We start from the raw sequence: 25366 nt of genomic DNA on the forward strand, positions 1-25366 counted from the left end.
ATGATGAAACTTAGCTATATTCTTATGCTGATTGCTGTAAAATGGAAACAGATAGACATGTACTTTTTCCTGATGAAAGAAGAGACTAATCTTCCTTTTGGTAGGTTCCATGTTTTTATAGCAATAGAACACAATATTCTGTGGGCCTTGCGAAATCAGTCAAAATCCAGTAAAACAGATAGGAGTGAAGTGGATTGCAGTGAAAATGGCTGTGAGTGAATGAGTTAAAAAAAACAAAACAAAACACTGCATCAGCCCCAAAAGAAGCCGACCCACCGGGCATTTACCCTGTTTGCCAGATGGCCAGTCCAGCCCTGGACATGGAGGAATGTCAATTAACTGATTTGGAGAAGCAAGGTATTTTACTAATTCAATGATTTGTAGCAAATGCTCCAAAAACCATCTTGCATGCAAAATTGTCCAACATATAATGTGTATTTCTTCAGTTTAGCTAATTAATTAGCTAATTGAGCATTTTTTGTTGTTGGAATGGCCAATGCTAGGTAACTGCACTATGTAAATGAATGAAATAAGGAAATAGTTTTGTGTTCCAAGTTTTTTTTTTCTTTCCATTGTGCAAAGTTAAAGTTATGTAAATGGGTGTTGTACATAACAGTACTGTATAGTGAATTACCGTTAAGATTTTATTTTATGTGTATATATATATATATATATATATATATAGTTTTTGTTTTTCATGTTATACACTTTTTTCTATAATTTGTGTGTATGTGTGTGTGTGTGTGGGGGGGGGGGGGGTAAAAATGTTACATTGCATTTATTATAATGGCCATCAATGGATTAGGGTGCAAGTACTTTTGACACTTCTGGTAATTGATTTTTGAGCTACATTCAAATGCCATAATACCGCAGCAGGCCTGACATACTACAACTGTAGTGACACTACACATTTTTTTTTTTTGTAGAAAAACTACTGTATATATTAACTACAGTATTTCCTTTTATGTTGGCTTTCCAGCTAGCACTATACAGTATAAGTCTTTACTGCCCTCTACGGGTGGCAATGTTTCCAGCAGACGGCTTAAATTTTCATAACGCTATTAGGTTGCTATGAAAATTAGATAATCATAAGGCTTTGAAATTCATCAATAGCAGTTTCTTGTGTGTTTATTCCTGTAAATGGTAATAATTGACTTTTTTTTTTTTTTTTTTACCTGAGAAAAGAATATACATCACACCCATTATTTAAATCAGCAGCCACAACTTGTTCTGAAAGAGCTTATTCATTGAAGAAGAAAAAAAAAAAGTAATATTTTTTCAAGATATGAATTAAGCATGTTACAGCAATTCCCTTTACTCGTGGAAATTCAATAACTTGCGTATTGCATCATTTTTGCACAAGCATGAGTGGAAAATGTGTATTACCATGCTGTCTCAATTCACATATAAAATAAAGTTGTTGAAAAAAAATAGATTAGTCAAAAAAACAGTAACACTCTGTAAAAATAAGACCTTCATCCCAAAGAGGTTTAGCACTTGTCCACAACATTTCTACGCTGACACCTCAGATGTCCTCATAGCCTTGGAATAAATGAGAAGAAAAAGAACAAAGCTGTGAGACAAAGTGATTCAAAAGTCAAGAAATGAGTGTAAATGTGACATGATGCGGCCTACCTGTTTAAGAAGTTGTGCCCCAAAGTAGCTCTTGACCACGTTGCCGAAGTTGGATGTGCCTCTCAACTTACATCTGACGTAGCCGTACAGGTTGGCCCCTTGCAGCACAAGGCCCATCAGTCCAACAGCCTGGAAGGGACACAAAGTTTAAAAGCATGACTGCACGAAGCAGGTCGCTTCATTTGTAAAAAAGAAAAAAAAAACAAAAAAAAACAAAAAAACTGACCAGCCATTTAATTTGGAAATTAAGGATGATGCTTAAGACGAAGCAAAGCCAAAGGACTGGAAAAACAAAAAGGCCCAGCCAGAAGATCTTGGACTCTGCGCTTGTCGTTGGGTCCGGGTTGTTGGTCTGTGGAGATCATGAAAAACAAGCATTTCATTTCAAGCCAGAAGTAGGGGGGTGTATTTAAAGACAAACATGTATCACAAGCACTTCAAATGCAAGATACATTCTCAGGATTCTGCATTTGCTTTTGTTAAATTAATGACTACCATAAATTTCAAGATTTTTAAAGAACTTTTCTGACCCCAACGTAAGACGTTTCATGGTCTTTTTTTTTTAATTGTTTTAATTTAAAGACTCAAATGTATGACTTCAAATTGAAGACAACTTTTTATCTTGTTTTTGGAATATAAATGTTCAATTTAAAGCTTTTATTTCCCCTTTTGACTACAATTTAAAGCATTTTACGTCCTATATTGTGTTAATTCAAAGATTCATAGGTATCTTTTTAACTTAAAGACAAAAATATATGATTAGGCATTTAATACTCAAATTTAAGACTGTTGCTTAAAAAATAGGAAAATATAATACTTTAGTAATTTCAAAAAAGTATAAATTGGCATTTAAAAAAAAAATACATTATTTTTATTCCAATTGAAGACTTGGCCCCCTTTAAGTAGAAAATGTAATACTCAAATACAACTTAAGGCATTAATAATGAACATTTAATATTTATAAATTTACACGTAGCACCTTTTATTTTTAATCTAAAGACTAAAATGAGAGAGTTGCTATTATTCAAAGACTAATGGTATTATGGACCTATTTTATACACTCTAACTTGAGACATTTAAGACCTCTTCACATTTTTTCCTATTTGATTTTTTTTTTTTTAATTGGGAACTCTTCCCAAACACACAAAGGGCTTTCTTGTTTTCAAACAAAGTTTAGAGAGCATTATGTAAAAACTAGCTAAACATCTAAGAACCTAATTACCTTCCTTGCCTCAAACACCCAATGGCTCGCCCCATCCTCATCTACTCGATTCCACCACCGAAGGCCCACCAGCAATCTCCCTGACACATTCTACGAAGAAAATGGCTTCATTACAATGACAATCATTCTTAATTTTAACAACTCAAACTTGCTCCAGTCTTACCTTGACAGTCCAGAAGTCGCACGACAGGAGGAGGATGATGGTGACCATGCAGGAGATGAAGTGACTGCTGAAGAAGCCACACATTAAGTACACCAAGATGGCACTGGTTCGGAAAAACAGATGCAGGAAGGCCGCCAGAGGGTGCCTGCAAACAAAGAAATGATATTTAATTATTCCCTATTGGGAAACAGCATGTGCACATTTAAAAACTCATTCGATGCCATCTATAGACAAAGATCCAATTTTACTGGGGCTGGCAGTGAGAGTTTATATGGGCTGTTGGACTGTGGCAAATGAAGTATAAATAGTTTCCCAGAACAGTAGTCATGCCTAATTTACAATTCTAACTTCCAAAATAATCATGTTTTGACATTTTAAACATAGTGATGATGTGAGTGCAGTTTGTAAGTCCTGTTTACCAGCAATGATGGTGTAATGACTTTTTATGCCCTTTTTGAAAAAAAAAAAAAAAAAAAAAAAGGCTGGTTCACATTCTTATATTATGATGATGATATTAATGTTTCAATTTGTGTGCAACTTATTTGGAGTGACTTGTAAAAATGTATAAAGCGTTATGCTGCTTATGTATATACGTTGAAGACAAAAAAAAAAAAAGTGTAGAACCATCAAAAGGTTTTTATTTTCTTTGTGGCCAATCATCGTACCGCGATCTTTGCACCTTGATGGTCTGTCCCGGTCCCAACGTAAGGCCTGCTCCTCCCCGAAACACGATGCTTGATCCTTGCACCTCAGTGTGCCTTTAACAATTGAGTCGCTCCTTAATATGGCGGCTGAGAAAACGTTTCTGCAGCTTTCAAAGTTTTCAGGTGCAACAACTGAGTTGATAAGCCCTTTATTTATGTACATCCGTGTTGTGAACTTGTGATATACGGTATTGCTTTTTTTCGGTGATAACGAAATATATCGTGTGATATTGCTTTACAAGTGATGCTCGGTTGTTTACAACTGCAACACCTTCGACAAATGCTTTAAAGAGAGTGATGACTATCTAAAACATAGAACATTTCAAAGTCAGCGAGATTAAAGTTAACGTGGTGCAGATGAGTGATAGATATATTTATTTTCACCTGACTTCGGACTCGTTTGAATGGGTCCTGACGTCGTCACCTTCCCCAAATGGAGGAGCGTTTTGGGAACTCTGACATGAAACAGAAAACACACGTAACTAAACGCTAACTCCGACAACTTGCTTCAACGTTTTCTTGAAAACGTTTGTACTGAGAATTGAGTTAAATGCGCAGTAGCAGATCGCTCGAAGTTAAGCCGAATTTTGAATCCCGATTATCCATTACCTGGTTCATGTCTACAAGTTGGTTGGGACTTGTGGTTCCTGATCTGCACACGTAAACAAAAATGAGAAAAACTACGCTGCTGATGCATTTAAACAGGTTGGTTTAGGTCCATTGTTGATTTCCATCAGGCAGCACACGGAAGTACAAATAACAAACAAACCTTCTACGCATGCGTACATCATCCATCGTTAAAGATACCTACGGCACGCGAGTGTGGTCAAAACAACTTAGAAGTTTGCGAACGTTTGAAAATATTCTGCAAAAATAAGAGTAAAAAATCTGTAACATAAAAAGTCACGCGTAAATGTTAGTTAATGTAGTATTTAGGACAGGGGTGGCGAGATCCGGTCCTCGAGAGCCGCAGTCCTGCTGGTTTGGGATATTTCCCTTCTTCAACACAGCTGATTCATGATCAGCTCATCAGCAAGCTCTGCAGAAACCTGATAACGAGCCTGTTAATTGGAATCAGCTGCACTTCGAGTAGGGAAATCTGCAAAACCTGCAGGACACCGGCCCTCGAGGACCGCAGTTTGCCACCCCTGATTTAGGATAAAGGTAGATACGAGCCACGCATGACTGTGCGGAAGTATACAGACTGTGCACGTTTAGTTCCGTAGAGTAAACAAACACGCCCACGGAACGTTTACATATACATGAAAGTTTTCTGTAAATCGAACGACATTCACCTTTGTTCAGTACAAATACGACCAATGTTATCTAAGAACACTACGTTTTACATAGCCACATTCAATCGGATGGTAAGGCAACATTCCGAGTAGTACATGAACGCACCATGAACCATACTACGCTCGCACGCGACCGAGCGTATGTTCCAACTGCAACTCAACTCCGCCCAACCGCGACGTTCGCGTATCCTGAAACGAGCGGACACCAGCGCCGGGCGGCACAACCTGCGCTGTCAGGAATACTTTGCTGTGTGTGCAGAGCCGCAGCTTCTCGACACAAGCGAGAGCAGCAGAGACACCCGGAAGGCACCGACAGACCTACACATCAAGCGGAAAGAGGAGGGCACCATGAACCGCTTCAAGACCTCCAAATTCAAAAACACCACTCCGAAAATCGCCAAGAAGGATGTGAGTTGTCGACTAGCTGCGGTGTCTGCTCGTTTTGTAGCATTAGCATCGCCGCGGGACACTATTAAACTGTGTTGTGGGTGGGTGAGGTGGTGGGTGGGAGTGTGGGAACCGCCTGCCTGCTTGCTTGTGTTAACTTCCTGTATTCATCCATCCATCCATTTTCTTGACCGCTTATTCCTCACAAGGGTCGCGGGGGCTGCTGGCGCCTATCTCAGCTGGCTCTGGGCAGTAGGCGGGGGACACCCTGGACTGGTTGCCAACCAATCGCAGGGCAACTTCCTGTATTTAGAAATGAAAATAACCCACTGTCTTTCACATCTAAAAGGGACCGATATTTTTTGTCCTTAATATGGATGCAAAGCAGGCTAACCCGGCCATTGCCAATCCTACCGCAGCATATCTTTATGGACAGGACCGTATTTGCATGCGCTTTAAAAACTGATTTATGTCAGATTGCTACGCCTGCAGCTTTCCTCGGTGCATTATGCAACAGTGGCTGTAAAATCCCAGGAATGTTCAAGAGGTGCAGTGTGTATTCCTCCAATCTGTACACGCCAACTAAAAGACAGCAGGTGGCGCTCTGCTGCTGCTTTAAAGTCATGTAAACGTCACGTCAGAAACGCATAACAGTCTGTCAAAGCACAAAGTGGATACGTCTGCGGAAGAATATGTGAATTGTGAAGTACTGTTATTTAAAATGGAACATAAACATAATATAATGGGCCAATGTATTCAAACCTTCACCAAAAAAGTAACAATAATATGCACATAAATAATAGAGGAATGTGGATGAATCTATGTAAGAACATGTGAACTGAAATCCAATTCTTTAAAAGGACATGGATTCATATATACATGTACAATGGTTTGTCATTATATAAAGTAAAATGATGTAAATGTTTTTAAGAGCTCTTTGCTGCGCAAGATAGTATGCACATCATTTCCTCAGCACTTTGAGCATCCGCAGGAACTTAACAGTCAGCTCAATCCTTCCTGTTCCTTTTTCATTTCATTGCACTATGACTTAGCTTGTACAGCTAAAATCCCACTATTAATGCAGTGACAGGCCGTGCCTTTTACCTGCGCTTTTACAGGACTTAAATGACTGAATCCACCTATCAGTGCCACCACTATCAAGTAGCAATTTTAAGAACCAGTGCTATACAAATTGCAATGAACAGCACACAACTGTGCCAGCAGAAGAAGTGCAGAATCAATATTCATCTAACATGACAAAATCAAAAAATTAAAATACAACCCACTGTACTCACAAGAGATGGTGATTATTCAATGTATTAATATCTGCAGAGTGCTATTGTTATTTGCAAATTGTGATCTGACAAAACAATCAGAGGGCTTAGACCACACCAAAGGAGAGAGTGCCGTGCCTTTGAGGATGAATTTGAGAGTCCCACTAGTTCAATTTACATGTGGCAGTGTACCTGATTCTGAGGTTGATTTTATTGACATGGTAACACGAAGGCCGAAATCTGATTTAAAAATAAATAAATAAATAAATAAATAAATAATAATAATAATAAATAAACAAATAACATACATCCATGTACATGGAAATGGAAACAGTGCACCCAAGAGAAACACTACCAAATTAAGACCATCGACTTTTGTGGAATAAATGAATACTATTTCACAAAACAAATCTTCAAATTTGGATGTTGTGAAATTTGGATCGTTAATGGACAGGTGTGTGCTTCTCAAAATGTTGAGGCCAGCAGAGAATGCAATGACAACCTCTCTGATCACATGACATGCATATGATTGATATCATCTCTGTCATTTGTGGCTTCTTGGAATTTCAGGGATGGATCAACAATGTTCGTGGTGGATCCTTCACCTGCCAGGGAAACCACATCAAGGCGAGTGCCAAACTGGTGGCTTTCAACACAGAGCAGGCTGGTAAGAATTCCTTTTGGACACTTTTGCTATTTTGGTCCAAATGAAGCTCCTCAACTGATGTCAACAAAGCTCCTGGGCACCAAGGCTGTATTGTATTGAATACGGGACCAGTTGTGAAAGAATGTGTCAAACTGGAATCCTTTCAATTCAATAGAGGTGTTTTTGAAGGGGTTCCTTATTGAATGTTCGGATTTCACATTTTTGATGGTGAATGTGCTGCTTGAGTACTGCCTAGCAACATAGGAAACCAACACACGTGAGCAGGAAAAAGAAGCACATTGTTTATGTACGAGGGCATCTTTGGAGAAAGTGGAGATGGATAATGCCTCTGCGATAAAAAGCTCAAGCAGCGTGTTTGAACTTTGTGATGTGTTGGCAGGGGGCGGCATGCTGGGCCTGACGTCTGTGAAACCTGCTGCGGATGGACAATGGAGCGTCACGCATATCTCCTGTCATTCTGGTACTTTTCATCAGTGTGCCACAAAAATTTAAAGGCAACATTAAGAATTATTTCACAGTTTGGAACTGTTCCCAGGTATCGTACACATCTGTGGGGCGCTTTTGTCAAAATACAAACAATTACAGGATGTTAACGGCTCCCATATTAATTTCAATTGATTATTTCAAACTTGTGGTTAAAGTCGTGTGCACACACTTGTCTTCATAAATGAGGATGTAAAATTTCACGAGATAAAAACACTTTGACCAGACTAATTCCGAGAGGATTCTAGTCAGCCCCAAAAAGCAGAAATTCTTTTACGTAAAATATTGAACTACTGGCCAATGGCACGTAGGTATTTCATTACTAATGATGACTGAGGGCGGCGCTAGAGTGTTGCGACTACATAAGAGGCTTCTAATAGTGGAAGCAGTTTAGAGCGTGTTAAGAAAGAGTGTGTGTGAAGACAACATATTTCCTTGCTTGTTTAATTTCACATTTGAGGAGACACTCCAGAGAGTCTGTACACATTCTGATATGTCCCATTTCTTCATCAGATCTGGTGACCGACTTCGACTTTTCTCCATTTGATGAGAGTCTTCTGGCAACATGTTCCGTGGATGAAACAGTCAGTGCCTTCTTTTTGTGCCTCTCAATCATGCGTGGACCTGATGTTGTCATCGATCCTCCTCCCAGCTGGCTCCACAGCTCTGTTGCTCCGACTCGCGACTCGATGACAATATGAACCGCCACACTGTGTCTTATTTAAACCGCCTCCTTTCGTGCATGTAACGGTCGGCTGCAGGTGTTCTAGCTTTACCCTGGATATCCTCAGTTTTTCAGACTCGCCAGCTATGTTTTTACCTGGTAAAACGTTGGCCAGCTTCACTGCATATTTGATCCAACACTGGAAATTTAACACTGATTTGCTGTATATGTTGAACTGATGAGAGTGCCTTTATTGAGGCTAATCCTAAAAGTGCGTTTCCACCATCTCAAGGGAAAATCTGCAAGAAAATGATCCCCCGCAACATGTAATTGCCTGTGAATGTTACAAGATATCATCTAAGCACTACTTGTGTCAAAATGAAGCTTTTCAACTTACGTTAAAGTTTTGGCTAGTGCACTGTTTCAATTCTGCCGACCAAAAAAAAAAAAATCTTCTCAGCTATACAGAGCATTGATGCAGTTGTGAAATCTGTCTTCTCTGACATGGTCAGTCTGTGTGTGTGTGTGCACGCAGGTGAAGCTGTGGCGTTTGTGTGACCCGGAGCTGCAACAGCCCCTGGAGCCCGAGCTTACTTTCAGACCCGGGCAGGGAAGGATGGAGCTGGTGCTCTTCCACCCAACCTCTTCTGGATTGCTGACCGTCGGCACCACCAACTGCCTGCTCATCTGGGACACGGACCGTCAGGATGCGCCGCTCGCAGGTAACCACGACCTGTGCGTTGTTTTGTGTGGCATGCACAATCATGAGCCATCCAGGAACAATATTATTGGGACAAATGTATTGAGACACTTAAAAGGGAGTTGCACTGACACATTTGACATTTGTTGGAGCCGGTCTTAAAGTCTATAACGATCCTGACCAAATTTCACGGTGTCCCAATACTTCTGTCCACATAGTGTATGGCTCTAGTGTGTTTGTCTTGCACTCTGTGTTGCATTGCTGTCAGTTTGTGTGTGACTGTAGGAAGGGAGTTGCTGTTGTCTTGTTTGGTTGTTGTTTTCTTTTGTTGTTGCCGGTGTCTCATTCCAACTGACGCAGGCCTGTGGCTCCACGTTTGCGAGCAGCAGAGGTAAACCTTTTGGTTTTGCAAACCATCACCGCCAGCTCCAACCACCACCCTTCCCCTGAACACCCATCACCTGCACTGGCCTCCAGGATGTATTCAGTTCCGACACCACAAAGCCTCTTTTACACCAGAGCCGTAACAGAAGACTTGATTTGAAAATCACACGGCGACGTGGCTGTCTGGGACCTAATTCAGCTTTACTTCCATCGTTGCTTTCAACACAACACAACACAACACAACAGCGCTTTCAACGAGATTCCGGCATTCTCATATTGACATTAAGGCAGCAATCAACTTCTGTTATGGCTCTGATACTATACCTGTCAAGCTCAAGCTATAATATTGCCCCCATTTTACTGTACCTGAGGTGGGAAAATGTGTAAAAGGGGCATGCAACAGTTACCGTGCTCCCTTATTCCATGACAGCTGGTTGCTGATCTCTCTTCCTTGCTGTCAGTGTTTTCATTTTATATTGCTTAATATCACAAATTTTCCTATGCTTTCCATTTTTGTATACACCTTAAAGGAGACATATTATGCGTTTGTTTTCAATTTTAAACAGTTCCCAGGGGTCTTTATAATGTGTTTGTGACATACATGCATACCTCAAAATACCCAAAGGGTCAAGAATTGTAGTTCCCACACAGTATATTATTGCCTTGTTGAAATTAGCCTCTTGATTTTACTGCTGTGCTAACGGTGAGTTCGGCTTCCGTTACCATGATAAACAGGGCTGAGCTATAGCGTTGCAACTAGGCTAGCTGCTACTACTAGCGGAAGTGATTGTGTGTGAAAAGGCGACAATAAAGGAATTTTCACTCATGGAAGCAGCACTTCCCACACTACACATTTGCCAATTTCTTTGCGGGTCCATGTTGTCGCATGCAGCACACACAAATATCCCCGCAGCGACACATCGATGTCGAGAACGTCATCAGGCGATCGAGTATGTGCTGTTGATCAAAAGTTAACGCTAATTTATGCATTAACAAACAAAGCTCTGTGCAGCTCTGCTTTGTGGCTTTGGATCATCACCCATTCTAGCATCCAAGTCATGATGGGCAGTTGTGTAAATAAGCTGAAATGGGACGTCACAATTTTGCAAAAATGCAGTAAATGGACTGCTTTTTATATAGCGAATTACTTGGTTGTTTAATTTCACACTAGGTGGTACAGGGCATGACAAGCACTGCACAGACCCAAATATTTGTATCCACGGCCTTAACAAGTTTGTTTTCCATAATATGTCCTCCTTAGGGTGAAGTCTAACAATGCACATCATCTCTTCACGTGTTGCACTTAACAAAATCTACACAAGCTACTGTGCTCACCTCTCAATGCCGTCTTGTCCAAAATGGAAGATGTTCTTTCATTCACGGTGTGTTTTGTGCTTGTTCATAATCACCTATTTTTGTGCATTTCTTCATCTTTTTGGCCCAATCTTAATACAAGCATCATGTTTTTCTGACGCCTCTCTGAATGAGGATAATGAATTGCTGATGATGCTGTGTCATGTCTTCAGTTGTAGAGGAGCACGCTGACCAGCTGCAAAGTCTGAGTTGGAAACGGGACGGTTCCCTGCTGGCTTCCACCTGCAAGGTGAGCGCAAGTGGACACCAAAAGAGTCAGACTTTCAAAAGCAAAGTTAAAAAAAATTAAAAAAAAAATTAAAAAAAAGTCTAAAAAAAATATTTGTGTATGGGGGGGAAATAATTAGAATGAATTTATTTTAATGCCATTAAGCACCATTTCGGTCAATATTTACAGTTGACTACACTTTTAAAGTCACAAATATAACACAGATCAGTTTGAATCACAACGTAACGAGATTGGTTGCAGTTGGTCAAAGTTTTAGAGGTGATTTCTATTCCCATTATTAATACCTCAAAATAGGTTGTAATCAACTTTGTACTGCTATACCTTTTGTGTGGATATTGGATAATAATAAAATGCATATGCAAGAGGTTGGTTGCTTTAAAGCCGTCCAGTGTTGCAAATTAGGATTGGCTTGGTTGAATTTTCACTCTACTTTATTTTGCCATAGCACTTTTTTTCCCACTAGATGTAGCCAGTGAGCCACAATCATTGAAGGGCTTGGCCTGTTAGGGTACACCATTAAAACGTCATGAGTAAATGACTTGCCTCCAAGTTGTACACACCACATAGCACAGATTAGCAATCCGAGATCAATTGTTGGAATATTTTCAAAGAAAATCACAAGTGTGTTCTGGTCAGTTTAGGAAGATTTGCTTTGACCTCACGTGACTCCACCACACTAGGGGAATACATTATTACTAGACAAAGCTGCAAGAGTGAAAGCCTTGCTGTGGTTTTTTTGTGTGTCCATGTGGCCCGTTCTCCAAGGCATCATCGGGGAATAATCACATCGCTCGCAGGGATTTCCGTTCAGTTGTTGAGATTTTGGAAGGCGAGAGGTGGTGAGGATTTTATGAGCAGCGTGCAGGAGAAAGAATGGGTTTGAGGTGAAAGTGAAACTTGTGCTTGAGGAACATTATTAACAAGCTACGAATGGTTGCTAGCATAGTTGTGGTCATGGTAATGTAAACTAATTGCAAAACCAAGCATAGCAAGCAATAAACAATAATCTTCATTAGACGCCATGCCCCAATTTATCGCTGTCTGCATCATTTCAATTTAATCCATAAATGCTGAATGAAAATGGAGGCTCTGGAAAAATGACTTTTGGCAACTTACTTCCTCAAATGTTGGCCTCTGCTCTACTAAACGCCGCGCCTAATTAAATTCTCTCTTCATCAGGCACTTGAATATTAAAAAACTGAATGTCAAATTGAGGGCTTTTATACCCTCTCGGGAAAGAGGTTTGTCAACTTCATCACTTTACATTGTAAATGCTGCATGCAAATATGTTTTCCCATTAAGAAAAGTGTTTGAATTTTCTCATATAGTGCCCTCCACTTTAATGGCTGACACGCCCCAATAAATCACTGTCATGTTACACTTAAATATATAAATCTTGCATGCAAATGGAAGTTTTGGCAATTTATTGGTCATATTCATATCTTCTCTCTTTGCTAGACACCGTGCCTCATATGATCTCAGGTTGTACTGGCCACTTGAATACGTACATAAATGGTACACATTAAATGGAGTTTTTCCACCTTAGGAAAGTGACTTTTGGAAAGTTGTTTGCCGTTTTTCTACTTTTGTAGATGCCATTACCACAATAAATCCCTGTTTACATTGTATACTTAAATACATAAATCCCACATGGAAATAGAGGCCTGTATTTCTACCCTCAAGAAAAATGACTTTTGGCAACTCTTGCTGCATTACTTCAAATAAAGGCTTCCGCTGTAATAGACATGCCCTAACTAATTTCTGATTGCATTGAGCACTTGAATACATAAACTGCAAACACCAAATGCATACCCCTTTTTTTTCTCTTCAGGAAAAGTTACTTTCTGCATCTTCTTTGCTGCTTTTTCACATAAGTAACCTCATTTTTAGTAGACACCATGCACCAGTTAATCTCTGAGTGACTCTGAGTGTCACATGCAAATGAAGTCTTGCTCTTTCCCTTCACATACTGTTTTACGTTGAAAACAGTGGGCATACTGATGGCATGTATACATGAGGTGAGCTCTGGAGTTTCACGCAAATGCTGGCAGAATTTGACTGACGGGAAAATGAGTCCCGATGTGGAATTGAGCGACGTTGTGATGGTCTTCATTGCTCTTAAATCCAAGTAAACGTCCGTCGGAAAAAGCACCACATGTGTCTGATTGTCAATCCGATCCGCTTTGTTTGTCTTTGCAGTGACAAGTAACAAATTACTCCGTCACCATCACGGGTCACGTCCCAATCATGATGTTTAGCTTGACGGGGTAATCATCCTCATCAGTGCTACCTGCCCCGCTGTCGGCCTTGATGGAGGAGGAGGAGGAGGCACCTAAAGGAATTCGTTGGGGTAATACGAGCTGAGATCAGAGCTCAGGGGCAGGGGTTCTACCGAGATTCTCCGGTGTCATTTAACCCAAACGGCTTCTTTCAATCGCCTCAATCCGGCTTATTAAAGCAAATAGGGCTTGCACACATGTGGGTCCAAGCCCTCTGGTGCTCCCACTGGGTAAACATTGGGAACGCAGGCCTGTGTAGAGAAGGGGGGGGGGGGGGGGGGGTTGCATAAAGGGAAGGCTACCACCCTGGAGTCCTGACGGGATCACAACAGGTCTTGTTTGAATCTCCAGATGATCTTTCTGACACTTTTGCAGGGGGAGAAAGGGCCCATTCATGATTTATTCAAATGAGAGTTTGGCTGGGCGGTTGCTGCATTTTCAGTCTGAGGTATGACTGGAGATCTGTACCCACTTGTACTCTACCCTTTTACATTAAAAGGCACATTATAGAGTGAGGCACATGAGGAATCCTGGAGCTGCCAATCACCTCCGCGCCTGTAACCATGGGAGACTGGAGATGTGCTTCTAGAAGCAAAGTGTATTTGAAGCGTAATGAAAGCGCCCATGATTGAAGATTCCCCATCCTCTGTGTGTGCGTGTGTTTGCATAAAAGCGAAAGTTGTGTACAGCAGAGCAGAGAAAACTCATTAAGAAAAGCCTGTGTGTGAGGCACTGTCACTTTGGTTAAACAGCTGCTGCTTCTGCACACGCACGCACGCAAACACACGTTGTGTATCATAGGGCCTTGGAGGGTGTGTTTGCTTAGTGGTCACATCTGTAAGTGAGCGGACCCTCATCGGAGTGTTTGCACAACCAGATAGTAGTTGGCGGTTGTCTGAAGATGGTGGACCGATCGTAAGCTTTCATAATATACTTTCTCAAACAGAAAGTCGACACTGCACTTCAATTCATCTCCAGGTGCATCATTGAATCCATACTGTGTGTCAAACGGAGGCCGTCTAATTTCCACTCAGGAAAAGGTATTTTTGGCAACTTATTTCCACAAATAGTGTCCTCTGTTTTAATAGATGCCATACCCCAATTAATTGTTCACTTGAATGCATAAACATTGCAAGTAACATGGACCGCTCTATTTTTCCTCTGCAAAATGACTTCTTGGCAAACTGTTTACTGTATTTCCTCAAATTGCGGCCTTCACTGTAAAATACACCGTGCTTCAATTAATATCTATGTGCATCTTCCACTTGAATGCATAAAAGCCACATGTGATCGTTGAATCCACCCTAATCAACTCAATGCCACAATTAATCTGCGGTTTCATCCTCCCTTTCATATATAAACGTTGCATAAGAAAAGTAACTATTGGCACCTTGTTGACACTTTTACCTAAAAGAGCGCGGCTAAACTCGATGTAGTGCCCCAATTAACCTATTGGTGCGTCGTCTACTTGAATACATCAACGCTGCATGTCAAAATGTAAGGCCTTGGTTTCCCTTCCAAGGAAAGTGGCTTTTGTTAACTTGGTTGGTGTGTGTCAACCATTAATACGAATAGCCTCTATTGTAATAAACGTCATGCCTCAATTACTTTCCAGGCACACACTTAAAAATGTACATGTCAGATATGGAGGCCTTCTTTGTTCTCCAATCTTCTCTGGAAAAATACCCTTACTTATACCAAACTTGTTTATAGTACTCCCTCAAGGGATAGCCTCTGATTCAATAGACATCATTCCCGTAATTAATCTCCAGGGAGGTAACTGCACATCACATGGAACCCCCCCCCCCCCCCCCCCACCCCTTCAGAGACAATTGACTTTTGACAATTTGTGTACATTATTCCCCCAAATAATAGTCTCTACTTTAATAGACGCCACTCCTCAATCACATTCCGCATCATCCACTTAAATACAAATCTTGTCTTTGATGACTGATTGAAATATTTATTGACAAATCGAGATAGCTGCTGCAAACGGGATAAAAACACAATTAAAGCCATTGGCTTATTTCCATTGCGGTCCCTTGAATATGTGAGTGTGTGTGCCCATGTGCCACTAGTCTGTGAATGTATGCACATGAGGAGTGAAACAGATGCTTCCTTTTTTCTTTCTCAAAAAATGTTACTTTTGGCAACTTGTTTACAATTCATCTCCATGTGCATTGGCCACTTGAATAAATTGAATTAATGCTGAACGCCATTGGGAGGGAAAAGAATAACGAGGCTGCAATTAACTTTTGTATGTCTGATACCACCATGTTGAGTAAATAAACTCCTCCTGTTGAGAAAATATGGTAATAATAAAATGCGTGTATGTTGCTCAGGATTAGGTCACAGCCGAGGGGCATTATATCTGTGGGTGGTCTTGCTAAACACAAACGCAGTTGACATTGTCTTATGGATTATCTATGTGGGGAAAACATTCTCTCTACCCATCCTCTCAAACTTTCCTTTGGTAAAGTACAACCAAAAGTAAAAAAAAAAAAAAAAAAAAAAATCTCACCCACAAACATATAGCAGTCATCAGTTACCAAAAATGACATAGTACTTTTCATCAATGGAAGTGCATCACCATGTAGACCAGGGGTGTCCAAACTTTTTCATTTGAGGGCCACATACAGAAAATCAGAAGGCTGCAAGGGCCACATAATGTTATGAAGAGAAATTGTGTTTAGTCCTAAAAATTGTACAAATAATTTATTTGTTCTTTAGCATATTTAGAAAAATGCTACGGTATATAAACCAATGTATTTGTAATATGACAGTAGGATTATTATAGTTTTGGAATTTTTCACGTTCTGTTAGTTTTTCTGTTAGTTTTTATTAGTTTAGTTTTTTTAAAAATGCTTAGTTAGTTAGTTTCAGTATTAGTATTAGTTTTTTTTTATTGTGTATTACTTGTGTGCAATATTTAAAAAAACAATGTGGGAGCAACGTCATCTGAAGGTGCTTTTCTATTGGCTATTGCTAGATGACATCACTTCTGTGTGACATACTTTCAAACGTCATTATCCTACGGTTTAAATCTAATAAAAATTACATTTAAAATTATCCCCAAAGGCTCATGTATTAAATTAATTACCAAAGAATAAAACAAAGGGCATGTTTGCTATAATTATAGTTAGTTTTAGTTAGTTTTATAAACATTAAAATTAGGGGTGTGCCAAAAAATCGATTCATAAAAGAATCGAGATTCTCATTTATTAATCGAATCGATATTAATATCCAAAAATCGATTTTATTTAAATTAGAAATGAAGAAGAAGGGGAAAAGGCAGTTGTAGCTCACATGCTGTTTTTGTGGAAAAGGGCACTTAAAATACAAAATTCATAAATGTTTAAAGAAAAAATAAGACATTTTAATGTCTATTTGTCATTTTGTCTTGCAACGCAGCGTGGAGTAGATCATGACAATGTTCTGCATATCTGTAAATTGAAGCAGAAATCATTTGTCAATCAAATCATTTTGAATCGAAAATCGTTTGAATCGAGAATCGAAAATTGATTCTGAATCGAATCGTAGACCCAAAAATCGTAATCGAATCATATCGTGAGACAGTCAAAGATTCTCAGCCCTAATTAAAATGTAGTTTCAGTTAGTTTTCGTTTTTTAAAAAAGCATTTTTTGTTTTTATTTTATTTCGGTAACAATATTGTTTTTTGAATTTTAGTTTTAGTTTTTTCATTAGTTTTAGGTAACTAAAATAACCTATAATGGCACCTGTTTTTCGATAACCTGCCTTTTACTTACTTTGACCATCTCCAAACATTTTTGTTTTGTTTATTTTATTTGAACTGAGTCAAATGCCATTTTTAGCATATGTCGCGGGCGGGCCACTGAAAAATGCACGGTGGGCCGCGAATGGCCCCCGGGCCGTAGTTTGGACAACCCTGATGTATACTCTTTGCCATACGATTGTAAATGCATTGGGCATATGCTTTTTGTCCTATTGCTTTTCTTGGAGTGTTGCAGGGATCACAGTCACACACGATGTTGAGTGACACCGTTTGATGTCACACGTGGCTCGGTCACAGCCTGATTTCATTAGGGTCCATTTCCTCCCAATCAGCCGGGATCCCTCTCTGATTGGCCACTGTGATTGATGCAGAATGTGATTTGGGCGGGCAGGGGCTGACTGAAAAGGGGTTCGTGGTGAGGTCACCGCATTGCTAATAATAAATAGGTGTGCACTGATAGATGATGAACCTTTCTCTGTAGACTGAGATACAGCTGCATGAAGGAAAACATGTCTTGCAGTTCCCACCTAAAACCAAGCACAGAAGACTCTTTAATAACCAACCAGTAATCAATGGCCACTCATTATGATAATAATTTCCTGTGTTAATAGTTTAAACCGTAAATGTACCGTAAACTATGGTCAGATCCCTAAACAGTTTAATATAATTTGAAACTCAAGTTACAGCGTTACCCTGACAAAAAAAAAAAAACTTACACATGATTTAATTTGCGTAGGATAAATGCACCGTGAGTGTTTGCATAAACTCTTTTAGTAACTTCCACTGGCTCCTTCCTAACATACAAAAGTTATCTTTAAGTCGAGAGCTATCACTTCAACAAACTTCCTTGACACTAATTCTAATTTGTGTTTTAGTAGAATAATGTAGCATCTCAGGATGTTTCAGAAAGCACTAAAATGTGAATAGGTGAATTTTTTTAGTTATCAGCTGGGGATATGTTCCACAGGGGAAAAAAAAAAAAATCCCAAATAAATTCATTTGTAAACAGTTAACCCGGAATATGCAGGGTCTACTGTACAGATGAAGTGTAATATCCATATTGATAGTTCGTGGGAGGTTCTCGAGTTCTTCCATACTAAACTCATCTGGCCTTAAACTCTTAATGTTATTGCCATGACAATATATACGTACAGTATATCATTATATAATGCAATAATACATACTCTACACTACTCTACTATGTTACATCGTGCAGCTTTATCTGCATATTGAAAGTATTCCCCCCCCTTTGATGAAATCAAAGCTTTGCAAGTTGTTGCAAGTAGCCCTGGTATCATATTTTCATGTGAATTATAGACACACTTTCAAGTTCTTTTGCCTTGAGCCCATGTTGGGAAAGTTCAAAGCCAAAATACATTTCTGCATGTGTGATGCCATCACTCATTTGCAATGTAAGAGGAATCGATAAGCGAAATCGTCAGGCTAGCAACAAATGATTCCTAGGAATCAAATTGCTTCCTAAAATGTTTTATTCCCATCCCTCCTTATGGACCTTTCTTTATGCATGGCGGGGCTTTAAAAAAAAAAAGGGCTTTTCCCAAAGTTGAATGCATACGACTGTCCAAATATATCTTCAGAATCATGATTGAGGGGGGAACTATCAAGTTCCAGCCTAAACCCCCCACGATTAAAATATGCCACGCCTTTTTCCATCATGTGTATTATTGATCATTACGATTATCCCTCTAGGACAAGATGCTGCGAGTGTTTGACCCAAGAGCCCAGCTGAAACCAGTTCAGGTGAGTATCAGTTCTTCGGCTGTTCTCATCCACATATGCCACACAAAACTTTCACAGCAGCGGTCAATGATCATCGCCTCATGCAGCGCTCCCTTCACTTCATGAATATCTCACCCACCCATCCATGACAACTCCGTATATATAATACTCAAGAGTATTTGTGCTTTGGTTGGCAAAGGGGAGACACTGATTGATGCAAGGCTAGCAACCTGTAAGGACTGTAGTGCTGTCAAACAATTAAAATTTTTAATCTGATTAATCACACTTTTTAATTTTGATTAATCACGATTAATCAGCTAAATTACTTAGTATTCGCATAATATAAAATAAATACAAAATACCGTAATATTTTGACAACACATTTTATGATATGAATGTAATTTGCAAACATTGATTAAATGCATGTACACCATTGCATGCATGCGTGTATTGCTCAAAATGTAGCAGCATCATATCAATTGGGTGCAATTCAGCAATTACATTGCAAAGAACGTGCTGAATGCTGTAACAGCATCATATCAACTGGGTGCAATTCAGCAATTATTAATTAATTAAATGCAAATTTCTTTTGTTTTATCTAAAGTCCTGTCGGGGTGTTTTTTAAAACAAAATTTACCACCGAGCACCCCAACTGGAGTCACCCCGCTCATTTTGAAACAACAGGCGTAGGAAATGCCGTGCATTGACCTCATCACTGACCTGCGCAGCCTTCAATGTAACCATCCGCAGTTACGTTCGAGGCTCAAGTGCGGTCGAAAAAAATAATGCGATTAATATGCGTTAATACGTGATTAATGGGACAATTTCCTGTGATTAATCTATTAACGCTTTAACCTTGACAGTCCTAATAAAAACCCTTCCACAGCAATTTTTTTTTTCAGCTCAGGCACTGCCCTAGGTTGTCATGGTAACAAAAGCTGGACTCACCATTGGTACAGTAGTATGTGGGCTGGCTGACTTGCATAAATAAGACTGGCCACCCTCTATTAAAACGGCTGACGTCATCAAGAAAAGAAATACTTTAGAAAAATATGAAATAATCCTTTATCCTTGTGGCGTTTTGACAAAAACATGTTATTAATACACTCGGCAACAGTTTTAAATTGCGAAAACACATAATGTGTCTTTGTCGCCCTTCTATGACCGACCCGGCTGTTGACGCCATGGTGGATAAAGCAAGCCCAGTCGGGGTTTACTCTTCCAAACCATACTGTGGCGAGCTGAACTTAACTGTACTCGCTCGGTGGAAATGTGGCTAAGTTAGAAAATTTCTGCAGGGAAACTGTCAACTTAAAAAAATCTACGTTCTTACATCCCACACACTCGTGAGCCTTGGACATCCAAATAGGGAGCGAGGAGAGGCCCGCTGAGTCAGCAAACACTGTCTGCCTCTGTTTAAGCCACATGGCTTTTGCCCAAATCAAATTGATTTGAGGCTTGATATTCCCGCTTTGGTCTGCTGCTTCTGCTTGGTCAGGTGGTCGCTTCAATTTAAGATCTGTCTGAAAACAGAAATGTCTGAAGCAGATCAGGTGTGCTGCTCACCACTTCCTATTAGCGCCACATTTGCTCAAATGGGCTGCAGATGATGAGTTGTTAACACAGGGAAATGTGATAGGTCAAGTCATTTGGTATTGTGGAAGAGCGAGTGTGTTGATTTCTGCATATTACTGGCAGCTCGGTATGCCATTAGTTGGATGTAAGGACCATTGTGTATTTTATCCTTTTGAGCACAAATTCCATTTAATGTAAGTAAAGCACCCCCAGAAAGACTTAAAAAAATAAATAAAAAATCAACCTTACTACTCCCCAAATCCTATTATGAGACACCTCAGTAGGCTGTGTTTTATGGGCTGACACTTGACGAGCACTAACATTTGTACAGTACAAGTCCAAGCGGCTCAGTTTGGTGCATAATTGTATTCACTGCTACTGGCCTTGGAAAATCCAATTCGGCAAAGGGGTGTCCAGGATCCTAACACCTCATTTATTTGTGGCAAGTGGTGTCCCGGTTCCCCTGATGGTAATAGAATTAAATACGCATGGTTTCTTTTGGGTGGCCTGCTCTGAACTGGCGTCTGCCATCGCCAGGTGGGGTAAATATAGGGAATAATTATGGCCCCACTCTTGCTGTATTTATGGGAAATAAGACTGCTGGGTAATTAAGGTTTCGGACAGGAGGAGTGGTGTACAGCAGCTATAATCAGTACAGTGTGTAACAGTACAGTCATAGAGATGGTTGTATTCAGGTCGCTAGAACAATTTTAGGCTTTGTCCCACAACTGAGAGACAGATCGAGCTTTAGATGGACGGAATTCAAGATGATCTGGTCTGGGCTGACCACCAGACACTTACAGCTGTGATGAGAATTCAAGGCAACATTTACAATACTTCTTATTTGCCAGCCAGCTCTTATCAGCAACTGTGGCAATAAATAAGATATGTGGCTGGATTAGTCATGTTTTTCCCCAAACTAGCGCCAAACACTACCACCAAGATAAACCCTTTTTTTGTGAACCGAAATAGTCGAAGACGCCAATCTGATTAAATGGCCTGATTGCGTCATTTGGGAACGTCTTGGATCCAGGACTGGCCTCAAGTCTTAGTGGAGGATGTTCCCATGAGAATTTAGTGCGACCTCACACCAAAATGTTTAAAGGGGCTGTCTGCCGGATTCACTCAGGAAAATGCAGTTTTTAAATACAGGATGTACACACTTTAACTTTCTCTCAGTCTACACATCTGTGTTTATGTTAATCTTTTGTGGTAATTTCGTCCTAAACCCCCACCTCCCTAGCCTGTATTTTGCCATTTTGTGTTTGTTTTGTAAACAGCGGGACGTTTCAGTGGAAAGACAGTGTTTACAACCCTCCAGCCAATCGCAGAGCGGTGGGGTGGCGTGTCACAAACGGGGCCGGGCGAACGCGTCAGCTGTGTGACGTCACTCCCGCGGCAATTTGAAAGCACTCACGGATTTTTTTTTTTCTTTTCCACTCACTCACAGAAGTTTACGTGTGTGAATGAGTGAGTGAAGAAAAAAAAAGTCCGTGCGTGCTTCGTCCTGTGTTCTGTACAAACTCTTAACAGTGGAACGTTCCCTTCGTGCTGGGTGTGAACGTAGCATCAACGTGTTTAAACCATAAGTGCACCACAATCATGATGCACAAATTGTTTAACTCTTAAAATTCTATTTTAGTCCTATATGTTTTAGTAAATGTCAAGTTTCATGTTTATTTAAAAAGTGTTTCGTTTTTGCTGGGGAGGCTGGACCGGATTAATGGCACTGTCATACATTTGAATTGGAAAAAAAAATTATTTGAGCTGTTGTGACAGAACAAATGAAACTTTTGTCTAAAGGCACTACTGTGTTTTAAGGTTTTAAAGATATGTGCATTACGGGTTCAATTTCAAGTGTTGTTTAATTGTATCTTTTGGGCGTTTGCTGAGTGTTCCAGTCTTCATGCAAGTGTGGGCCTGAGCATATAGCACATGTTCCTAAAATTACAGTCCTGAAAATACCAGTCATAGTTTTGGTCCGGTGTTGGCCACAGAGCCGTTGATCTGCGGTTGCTGGAAGAAGCGGCAGACGGACGGGGAAAAAAAAATGGAACAGTTCGCTGGACTTTTGGGGTCCTCGATTTCTTCTGTTCAGCACAAACTTCTGGTGCTCGGCATGAAATTAGAGAGGACCACAGACTTGAATGGGTTTGGACTTCACGAGCGAGTGAAAACGTGGCAGGGCTAAGGAAAAGCAAAGCAGTTTGACTTGTATAGGTAGGCCAAGAAAAAGAACCATTACTCAAGGGGCCTGCTCTACAGTCCTACATAACCCACCATTAGCGTCCTGGAAGGTGTTTTGGTGGACTTCTCAACTGGAAAATTACAAACTGTATTTGGAGTCTACCACGGTTAACATGTCCGTGACTTCTTATTGATTAATTGTGTCTTTCCAAAGTGTTTTTGGAAAGAGAGTGAGGTCAGTCTGTGCCCACGCTCGAAGATATCATTGTTGGTCGAATAAGCTGCACAAGGAATTTTAGTGTGTTGCAGCACAATGAAACCCTTTGACAGTATTGAACCAACATATCATGCAAGTTACTCGTGGTGGCGACCCCTGACTGACAAGTCAAACAATGACTATGAAGAAAAAACAATTGAGAACTTGAAGCTTTAAAAAAAAAAAAAAAAAAAAAAAAAAAACTTACAGCCATATATAATATTAGGCAACAACCTGAATTTAACAGATTTACAAAATAGTTATTTTATTGCTTAACAGTGGGGCAGAAGTGTAGAATACATTTGATGAAATGTTAAAGTGAAGTGTAATTTGTTTTTTAAAATTACACTTGATGGGTGGGCAGGCACGACTGTTTGTACACGTCATTAAGAGGTAGCTTTTCCTAATACATCTCCTGTAAGTTTAATTTGTACATTGTTTAGGATAGTCATTGATTCATATCGTTTTCGATCCATCCCATACTATCCCAGACACTGCTCGCTCAGTTCATCTTGAATGTCCGTGTGTGGATTGCAGCTAGTCCCAGTCATTTGGAACTGGTGAATCGGTCCCCAGACGCCACCAGCAGGCCCACCCCGCCAGGCGAGCAGCCAAGGCAAGCGCATTTCTTCTCTTTCACCAGTAGTGTCTTCGCTGACCTCGGATCAGCTTTCACACGTTGTGGCTTCAAGAAGAGTAGATCGACTTGCCTTCGGCCCATTGCTTTCAAGCAATTTTGCCTCGATTCTGGTCAGCTCAGCCACCACTGTTGCGACTTGTAGTTGTTGATAGAGGACTCCTGAGCGCAACCAAGACCAGCTCACCCAGTAGAGCGGCCCACGCCAGCCGCAGTCCAGGCACCAGACAACCAACCCCATTTTGCGTATTGACAGCAGATTCATTATAGCCACAATACAGCCTTATCATGTCGCCTTGACTGTTACAACAAATGTCCAAATGGAATTAGAGCCAGACAATCTTTAGATTCATACGGGAAGAGCAATACATGTTATCAATGCAGGTGTATAAACAAGAGTTAGCCTTGGCAATGTCAGCAAGTAATCATATTCAACTCCATTTTTGGGTAATTAGTGATGTAAGTTACTGTTGTTGATGTCTCTCATGTGCCGCCAATTCCTCCACTCTTTTCATGATTCGTGTTTTTTGTTGACCAGTGTTATCTTTAGTTTGAATAAAAATTCATAAGTCTTTTGTCCACGTACTTTCGTTAAGTCCATTCTTTCTCATTTGTCGCGCCTTTTTGGCGATGCCAGCATATCGTTTGGTGAGATTTTCGTTGATGTAGACATGTTTACCACGAAGCTTGTGACGGTCTCAGAAGAGCAATCTTTTTCTTTCTGTCAACAAACCTGATCTGAACTGCCGGTGATCGTGTCCCTCCAGTTGGGAGCAAAAAAGTCAAGCCACACATCATGATTTTTCTGAATAGCTTCTGTGCCTCTTGCTTTTTAGCACTTGTGTGCTGCGCTCAGATATCCTCATGTTGACTAAAGTCAAAGTACATCAACCTACCATATTTCAAAACCAAATACAAGGAAATGTGTCCTTGCAGTTATTTCCAATAGACATAAAACCTGCCATCAGTCTTGCTGAAGTTTAAAAAAAAAAAAACTTTCCCAGTCGTAAAAACATTCTGTATTTTGCTGTAGCAAGAAGAACATATTCCAATGAGTATATTCCAGTGAATACCTCCCTGAGAATGTGAGTGTTTACAATTTGGAGTACAGCCTAATGCTAACAGTGCAGGGATGTGGAGTCAACACTGTGAAAATGTGAACTCTTATGGCAATAAAGAGGAAGTCATTCTAAGAATCACAGGCTACAAAATGCCAGATTGTTCATCAAAGTGTCCAAGGCGTAGCTGCACACATTTGTACTTGATTAAATTTGTACTTGAATTGTTTTGGTGACAATGAGTGTTTTGTATTTTTCAAATGTTGTCTTTAGTTATTCTGAGGTTATTGTGCAAAACAGTGACTTTGATGGGAATATTTGAAAGCAGCAAAACACAACTGAGAAGGGGCTTTTAATAGCAAAATAATTTATTTACAGATATGCGACATATACAAGAAATGATCTGTCAGTGATGTTGACATCAATGGCTTTTTTACATGGTGGTCACCATTCACTCCATGAACTGTCATCTTTAACTGCAACACAATTTGTTTATCCCATACATGATTCATACACTCTTTGAATATGAGGTGCTTAAACGTGTCTGATTTTCACTGTGTTGGCATTTCGCGTCCTCATGCTCGACATTGCAACCTGAGATTTAGCCCCAAAATGTTTAACAGAAAATCTGTGTTGATCTAAAATCTAAAGCTATGCAACACTTCACTTTCTATAGGGTTCTGTTAGTTTTTACAATG

General features: G+C 40.1%; 2 protein-coding genes across 11 annotated transcripts in view; one reads left to right on the plus strand and one right to left on the minus strand.

Annotated features, from left to right (window-relative positions):
• Positions 1-1110: 1110 nt before the first annotated feature.
• LOC144023379 (Golgi apparatus membrane protein TVP23 homolog B-like) lies at positions 1111-5419 on the minus strand. 7 transcript variants are annotated; one of them, XM_077528735.1, is made up of 9 exons: positions 5020-5118; positions 4334-4376; positions 4109-4179; positions 3686-3778; positions 3021-3165; positions 2858-2947; positions 1862-1987; positions 1636-1764; positions 1111-1542 (listed from the first exon to the last, which is right to left on the minus strand). In XM_077528735.1, the coding sequence occupies exons 2-9, from the start codon at positions 4340-4342 to the stop codon at positions 1513-1515; spliced, it is 693 nt and encodes a 230-aa protein (XP_077384861.1). In that variant the 5' UTR covers positions 4343-4376; positions 5020-5118; the 3' UTR covers positions 1111-1512. The 7 variants fall into 7 exon arrangements, with proteins under 7 accessions (XP_077384861.1, XP_077384850.1, XP_077384868.1 ...); XM_077528724.1 differs by lacking the exon at positions 5020-5118 and adding an exon at positions 4494-4883; XM_077528742.1 differs by lacking the exons at positions 4334-4376; positions 5020-5118 and adding an exon at positions 5126-5419.
• LOC144023334 (mitochondrial import inner membrane translocase subunit TIM16-like) overlaps positions 3829-25366 on the plus strand; it is a 113030-nt gene continuing 91492 nt past the window's right edge. The window contains exons 1-8 of one of the 4 annotated variants that reach the window (XM_077528650.1): positions 3829-3847; positions 5279-5427; positions 7251-7347; positions 7727-7807; positions 8344-8414; positions 9030-9216; positions 11105-11181; positions 18926-18976. In XM_077528650.1, the coding sequence (XP_077384776.1) occupies positions 5368-5427; positions 7251-7347; positions 7727-7807; positions 8344-8414; positions 9030-9216; positions 11105-11181; positions 18926-18976 (624 nt within the window). In that variant the 5' untranslated portion in view covers positions 3829-3847; positions 5279-5367. Of the gene's footprint in view, positions 3848-4724; positions 4889-4949; positions 5428-7250; positions 7348-7726; positions 7808-8343; positions 8415-9029; positions 9217-11104; positions 11182-18925; positions 18977-25366 lie in introns of those variants that run through there. The other 3 variants (XM_077528658.1, XM_077528674.1, XM_077528642.1) reach the window with 3 other exon arrangements.

Source organism: Festucalex cinctus, chromosome 1 (genome assembly GCF_051991245.1).
Source record: "Festucalex cinctus isolate MCC-2025b chromosome 1, RoL_Fcin_1.0, whole genome shotgun sequence".
Taxonomy (NCBI): domain Eukaryota; kingdom Metazoa; phylum Chordata; class Actinopteri; order Syngnathiformes; family Syngnathidae; genus Festucalex; species Festucalex cinctus.

Coding starts and splice junctions, on each gene's coding strand:
- LOC144023379 (XM_077528724.1), bottom strand. CDS start 4,519: ATGGATGATGTACGCATGCGTAGAAG. Junction 2,948..3,020: donor GCGACTTCTGGACTGTCAAG/GTAAGACTGGAG, acceptor TTTTCTTCGTAG/AATGTGTCAGGGAGATTGCT. Junction 1,988..2,857: donor GGGTGTTTGAGGCAAGGAAG/GTAATTAGGTTC, acceptor TGATCTCCACAG/ACCAACAACCCGGACCCAAC.